The sequence below is a fragment of the Nyctereutes procyonoides genome, unplaced genomic scaffold (genome assembly GCF_905146905.1).
Source record: "Nyctereutes procyonoides isolate TBG_1078 unplaced genomic scaffold, NYPRO_anot_genome, whole genome shotgun sequence".
Classification (NCBI taxonomy): Eukaryota; Metazoa; Chordata; class Mammalia; order Carnivora; family Canidae; genus Nyctereutes; species Nyctereutes procyonoides.
Genome location: NW_026575128.1, coordinates 5916150 through 5923411, shown reverse-complemented (window position 1 = coordinate 5923411; position 7262 = coordinate 5916150). Strand labels below are relative to the sequence as shown.

General features: G+C 54.6%; 1 protein-coding gene across 1 annotated transcript; it reads right to left on the bottom strand.

Annotated features, from left to right (window-relative positions):
* Nucleotides 1–1008: 1008 nt before the first annotated feature.
* On the bottom strand, nucleotides 1009–6722 carry MRPS15 (mitochondrial ribosomal protein S15). Its single transcript, XM_055342177.1, has 8 exons — nucleotides 6551–6722; nucleotides 6370–6414; nucleotides 5464–5536; nucleotides 4640–4688; nucleotides 4089–4173; nucleotides 2872–2930; nucleotides 1410–1601; nucleotides 1009–1159 (listed from the first exon to the last, which is right to left on the bottom strand). Exons 1-8 carry the CDS (start codon nucleotides 6678–6680, stop codon nucleotides 1025–1027), a joined length of 768 nt encoding a protein of 255 aa, XP_055198152.1. The 5' UTR covers nucleotides 6681–6722; the 3' UTR covers nucleotides 1009–1024.
* Nucleotides 6723–7262: the final 540 nt, after the last annotated feature.

Sequence of the window (7262 nt, the reverse complement as noted above, 5' to 3'; positions counted from 1 at the left end):
TCCCAGGACCCTGGGATCATGACCTGAGCCAAAGGTAGACACTCAACCATTGAGCCACCCAGGTTCCTCACCAGTTTATGGTTTCTAACGGCAGCCTGAGCAGTCGAATACATCCAGAAAACTCTATATTCCGGTGTCTGCTTTCCCCTCTGACTTCATCTCTTCCTAACTCTTCTCTTGTTCACTCAGCTTTAGACACACTGTCTTCTTTGGGTTCTTCAAACACGCCAAGCATACTCAGACACCAAGGCTTGGACACTTGGTGTGAACGGGTGAGCTTTGCAAGAAAAGAGGCATCCGGAACTCCCCAGAATTTATAAGGAATGTTTTATGTGTGTGCAGTTTCTTGTGGATAGGACTTGTAGCTTTTTATCAGATTCTCAACCTGAACATCAGTACCCCTGAACCCAAAACAATGTCTGCCCCTCCCATCTACCCTACACTGCTGCTGCTTAACCATCTAAAACAGAGACTTGGTGCAGTCATCACTCCTTCTGGAAGGTCTCCCCACTCCCTAGAGGGCAGCCAGCATATCGAGCCTCTCGCACCCAGCTTCGGCTTACCAATCAAGCTTTATTTCCTCTTCCCTCTGCCCCTTGGACGTGCACCTGTTGACTTCTTTGCCTTTGCACTTGCAATGCCCTCTGCCCAGGTTGCTTTCCCATCCCATTTCTGCCTGCTGAACTTCTACTCGTTCTTCAGGGCCCAGTCCAGAAGGCAACTCTTCCAGCTGGCCTTGTCACCCGGCAGCCAGGCCACCAGCCGGCCATCTTCCTCCGTGCTGCTAGGTGCTCAATCTTACTTCTGCAGGAATGTCACTTGGATGACAGCGTGTTTATGCGTGTGTAAGGTGTGTTGTGAGAGTGTGTCCTCTGGTGTGAGAGGGCAGAGGCTCTGCCTCCCACAGCCTGGGACCCCAGAGCTGAGTGAAAGAACGAGTTCCTCTTCCTCCTCCTCAGGCCACACAGAGCCCCACCTGCTCTCCTATTATCTTTCAAGGCCGGAAGATAGGACTCTAATCAATTTATTGGTTTTCTTTGACTGCTTCTGGTTCAGCTTTGGAAGGGCTCTCTGGGTTCTTCTGGCCTTGTTTCTGGGCTGCTGCTTTAGCTTTTAAGGCCCTTTTTTGCTTCTTGAGCTTCTGTGCCTCCTGGAAAACCTAGAGATGAAAAGGGAGCAGGAAGAGACTATAATCTTGTGCAAAAACCTCAGGTTTGGAGCAGGTGAGGTGGGACGAGACCTCCCTGGATGGTCAGGCCAGCCTGTCTCTGTGAGGGTGATGGCCTGTGAGCCTCCTCAAGGCCTTGGGGCTAGATCCTTGCCTAGGCAGGAACAGACAACCCTCCCTTTCCCTCTCCCTACCACAGTCCCAGAGCGGAGCCAACCAAAGCAGCAATTCTGACTCGTACCCGAATGCACAGGGCCTTCTTGGTCACCCAGCGTTGGTGGCCTTTCCGGTGGTACAGAGGGGGGAAGGTGTACTCAATCCCTAGCTCCTTGCATGTCTTCTCGAAGACGCTGTAGTTGGTCTTACGGAGGTTTTTGAGCAACTTTTTCCTTTGGTCGATGCTCATCAGCAGATAGCGCTTGTGCACTTTGTCCTGCGAGAGAGCTGGTGTTACTTTCAGTGTTATACACAAATAAGCGGTGTGCCACTTTACAGCAAAGGATGGTCGCTTTATCATCTCACCGAAACCTTCCAACAATCTTATACAAATAGTGCAATTCTGAGGTGGGTATTGTCATTGTTATCCCATTTTATAGATGGTGGGGGGAAAGGCTCAAAGATGTCACTGAATTCATAGAAGGCTCTAGAACTGTATAGGGTAGGACCTTGTGTGAGGTCAGGTCTTGAATCTGTATCTATGGGTCTCACTCCAAATCCCATGCTCTTTCCCCTACACATTCAGCCTCCCCAGAGCTCAGCACACTGTCAGTTGGGGTGGAGAGAAGGGAAGGCCTTGGGCTCCTCTGGGAGGATTCTCTGCAGTGGGACTGCTGTTCCACAGGCCGAATGAGCGAAAATCTCATCTCCGAAGAACAGGCTCAACCGGCTCCAGGAACACTGGGGTGCCACCCCTGCATAGCGCTGGACCAGTCCGTATTTACCATGATGTGTTTATATTAAGAATACCTGCAGTTGCCTAATTACGGCAGCTCCGTGCCTAGTGCTGTGCGGGATATGGCATCATGGTTGAGAGTATGGGCCCCGGAGCAAGACCACCTCATTTCAAGTCCTAGCACATCATTTCCTAGTGCTGTGCCCTGAGGAATAACTTCATTACCCCTGCCTGGATCATTCTTCTGCACAACGGAACAGAAAGATGGCTAGAAGGGCTAAATGAGCTGATGTATGTGAAGAATTCAGCACAAGGCCTAGTACTTCACATGACCGTGCTATGCTGGTGCTTTCGTATTTTAGGTAGTCCTTGCTATCCTGCCAGCGAGTCTTGCTACGATCCCCACTTTATAGACAGGAGAACTGAGGCGTGGGCACATAAAGCAACTTCCCCAAAGTCACACATCTGTCGGTGGAAATGGCAAAGCTGAGGTTTGAACCGAGGCCAATGTGACCCCATTCATGCATTCAAGAGATGTCTACTGAGCACCTGCTATGTGTCAGACACCGGGGGCACGCCTGAGGTTTGTGTTTGTGCCCCCTGGTGACCACTCAGCGCAGCCCTGTAAGGCTCCCATTTTTCTATTGGAGGCAGGAGGGAAAGGTTTTTCCCACTGCAGCTGAGGGGTGGACACCCTGGTGTTGTAGCCACTTGGCTTCTCCAGCTGCTCCTCTGGACCCAGAGCCCTTCACCCCTCAGATTCCTGTCCCCTCCGCTGCTGTAGTAGCTGTGAGCGATGCCCAGGGTTTACCTTTCGGTGTTTCTGCATGTGTTCTTCAAAATTGCGGATCTTGACAGTCAAGGCAACAACTGAAACCACAAACCACAGAGGATGAGAGCTGGCACAGAGGAAGGAAGGGCCTGGGGCCTGGGTTATGTTTTAAGACCTCAAGGAATAACAATCATCAATGCTGTGGTGCAGCTCTCTACAATTCCCAGAGCACTTGGAGTCCAAGATCTTAAAAGACTTTGGATTATCTTTCCTTCAGAAGGCAAAACCTAAGGAAGGCATGTTCCTGAATCTTCTAAAGGAATCCTGTCCAAACCATAGCAAGTAGCCTTCTTTTTTGTTGTTGTTGTTTAATAAAAGCTTTTACAGTATTATTTATTAAAAACAAATACCTGATTATTGAAATTTTATAAAATATACATCATCACGATAGAGAAAAAATACACCAAGTGTCGCCTTTGAGGAAAAAATAACTAAATTCTTCCTAATGCGCGTTTTCATGTATTTGTGCTTTCACAAAAATAGAGTTCATACTACAGCAAACGGCATTCTTAATGGCAAAACTTCAGAATGTTCCTATTAAATTTAAGGATTAGTCTAGATACACACCGTCATTGTTAATGATTCAACACGGTGCTGGCAGTCCTAGCCAATGCAGGAAGATTAGATTCTAGAACTGTCAAGGGTCTATCCCTTCCTCTCCCTTCCCAGCTGCCACACTTAACTCTGTGTTTTCCCTAATAAGTTTTCAGAATATCAGCTCCCACTCATCTCCCAAAGCCCTGCAACATCCTTCCTGGGGAAGCCTCTTGTTTGATTCCTGCCTGTGTTGCAGACATGGGGGCAAAGAAGAGGCCGGTGGCCCCAGGGAGACGCTCGCCCCACTGCAGGCCCTTCCTGCACACACAATGAGTTCTGGCAGCATTGCAGAGAGCGAGGTGGAACCTTGGCCCTGACCTCCTGGCCCCTTCATACCACTTTAGCTGCAGAGTAGAGACATGGAGACAAGCTTTGGTTCCTGAGGACACTTGCCTGGGCTCACCACAGAGGTATGAGGTGGGACCTGGATGCTGACTCCAGCCTCACAGAGTCCCGTTTTTATTGTCCTGGGTCCTTTTTGCCTCTTGCTTCATCAAACCACATCTAATACCCGGTACCCTTGTAGACAAGGCCCCTGGGCCAAGTACCAGCTAGCTGACTCCCTTGCACTCCCACTCCCCAAGGGCCCCCTGACCAACTTCGAGCCTCCAGGGAGCTGGTGTCCTCAGGGTTTGCCACAATCTTGCTCATCAGCTGCTGGTGCTTGATTTTTAGCTTCTCCTTCTGTTGAAGATAGAGACAGAGAATCCGTGAGGTCTGCTGCTCCCTAAGAACTAGCCTTTATACCTCGAAGGCCCTGGCTGCAGCCATAGAAATGAAGCCATAAAGCTCGGCACCTGGCTTCACTCTGTTCACCAGGCCTTGGCCATTGGTCAGCATATGGCCATTCACATCTAGGTGAGCCTAAGGCCAATGACAGGTGACACAGCTTGTTAGATGAGTGTCCCCAAACCGTGCTCATTCATTCAGGCATTAGATCATTACTGAGTACCTACTGTTTGTTGGGTGCTAGGGATACAGTGAGAGAACAACACCGTCCCTGCCCTAGAGATAGATGCTCGGTCTGGGGGATGGACAAGTGGACACAGAATGACAGCGGGATAAATGCACAGGATGAAGTGTTACCATAGTAGGAGGGCATCCCAGAAGAGAGGGCTGGGAGGGGCTGAGGTTTGGCACAGGTACTCACCTGGCTGGCCATTTCTAAAGACAAGAGTCTTCTCACGACATCGTCAACCCTGTGGGAAAACCAGAGCAATGAGACTGGTGTGCGGGAGAGGGAAAGGGGAATCAGCGCTGTTTCCATTTCAGTTTGAAAAGCAAGGATGACTGAAAATTTCTGTTATAACACAAGAGTCTCTGTGGAAGTGGGAGCCCCTTCCCAGAACTTAGAAGTCAGCACGAATCGGGTTTGCTGTGCCAAGAACATGGGAGTGATGGGACAACTGCACAGAACTGGGGCTGTCAGCCTGACTGTTCCAGGCTCCTCACAGGGAGGGCAGGGGGAGGATTTTCATTTCGGCTAGAATATGGTTCAGTCTGTCTTGAGACATTTCAATTCTAGAATCATTGTTTTTTTTCTCTCCTGACACTGTACAGTGGAAGGGACAGCCCAGTTCCCGCCGTACAGGGCAGGGGCTGAGCAGAAGGATCCTGGTTTTGGTGTCTTTCAGCCCCGGCCCCTAGGAGCCGTATGACATTGTGCAGACATTAGTCATCTATAAAATGGGGACACTGTTTCTTCTCTCACAGGCCTTTTGTGAAGATCAAAAGATGAGACATCTTCAAAGACCCGTGAGGCACGTTCCCTCCGTATAAAAACAAAACAAAACAAAAAAAGGCAAGCCGTTGAGCTCCACGAACTCCATTCTGCCCCTGCTGCCCCGCACCAAGCCTGGGCTTGAGTAGCTCTCGGCCCGATTCTATCACCAAGCTCCAGATACAGCGCGCCAGGCCTCGGAAGCCGCTATCTTCCCTCTCTCCTTCCCAATCCTCCTAGGACCCCCTGCTTACTTCTCAATATCAGGAACATTCTGGTAGTCTTTGAGCAGCGTCGAAGGAGGTGGGTCATCTTGGGTGGGCTGGGCTGTCAAGCGTAGGGAAGGAAAACACCCAGAGTCAACTCTCACTGCCCATCCTCCCTGTCCTGGCTCTTGTCACCAACTGTCACAGACACCCAGAGCCTCAAGCAAGGCACTAGAGATCTCTGCGCTCTGCAAATCCTGCAGGCAGCGTCTTGATAGTTCATGTTGGGAGTAGATGACTCTCCTAAGAGCCTGTAATTTGTCTTTAAACTTCTCACACCTCTTAAGATCCCCCATTGTGGTGGGTGCTCTTGTGGATGGCCTGAATTATCCCCTACCCCCCCCCCCCCCCCCGCCGCAGGCTCCAGCTCCCCCCCCCCACAGGCTCCAGCTTCTCCCTCCCCATAGGCTCCAGCTAACCCCCCAGCAGGCTCCAGCTTCTCCCCTCCCCGCAGGCTCCAGCTTCCCCCCCGCCTCAGGCTCCAGCCTCTCCCGTCCCCGCAGGCTCCAGCTCCCCCCCAGCAGGTTCCAGCCTCTCCCCACCCCGCAGGCTCCAGCTCCCCCCCCAGCAGGCTCCAGCTCCTCCCCCCCCACCCCCGCAGGCTCCAGCTCCCCCCCCCCCCCGCAGGCTCCAGCTCCCCCCCAGCAGGCTCCAGCTCCCCCCCCAGCAGGCTCCAGCTCCCCCCCCCCGCAGCAGGCTCCAGCTCCTCCCCCCCCCCCCCCGCAGGCTCCAGCTCCTCCCCCCCAGCAGGCTCCAGCTCCCCCCCCCCCCCGCAGGCTCCAGCTCCCCCCCCAGCAGGCTCCAGCTCCTCCCCCCCCCCGCAGGCTCCCGCTCCCCCCTCCACCCCCCCCAGGCAGGTCCTCTCCGCCTTCCGTCCCCCCCGAGGGCTCCTACCTGCCTTCTGGGTGGCATATCCGTGCCCGGCCGGGACGATGACACCTGCGCAGAAGAGCGAGGACCGAGCCCCGAGTCCTTAGAGCCCCGGCTCGCGCCCCTTCCTCCTCCCCCCTCCCGCCCCCCCATCCTCCGCCGCCCGATCCCCCGCGTCCGCCCGCCCCGCTTCCCGACGCCCCACCTCGAGGACAGGGAAGGCCCCAGCGGTGGGAGGGAGGCCTGGGCGCTCCGCCCGGCAGCCCGGGGACTGAGGCCCGGGCCACTGCCGGGGCCGCAAGCGACCGCAGGGCCCTCCACGCCGTCCTCAGCATGGCGACTCGCGCCCCGCGGCCTGGGCCCTGCTCCCAAGGGCGCCGCCATGCTGCCCCAGGCTCGACCAATGGAGCGCGGCGGCGAGGCCGGAGCAGCCGATGGCCGAGAGAATGGATCGGGAGCGCGAGCCGCGGCGTGGGGGCGGCTCGGGCTGCTCCGGCTGCGCGGGACAGGGGGCGGGGGCTGCGCCCGGGTTCGCGGCGTGCGGGGCTGCACACCTTCTCAGAGGTCGTTATTTTCGTGGGCCTGCGCCCCCCCCATTACTCCCACTCTGTGCTCCTGGCCTGGAGCCCTGGCCTTTTGGAGGCTTTTTGCAGGGCCTGCAGTAGCCTTCCCCCCTACCTCCTCTTCCTCCATCCTCCAGGATGAGGCTCCCCTGAGAGCTGCTGGGTGTCAGCCCCGTAAGCCTCGAGCTGAAGGTCGCGGATCTTGGAGTGGGACAGCCCTGGGCTGGGATGGAAGCTCAGCCATTCATTTACTCACTGTGACCGTGGGCAAAGCCAGTCCCACCTTTCTGGGCCGCGTGTACTTGTTAATCAAATGGGGGTGGTAATAGCAGAATGTGCTTTTTTTGTTTTTTT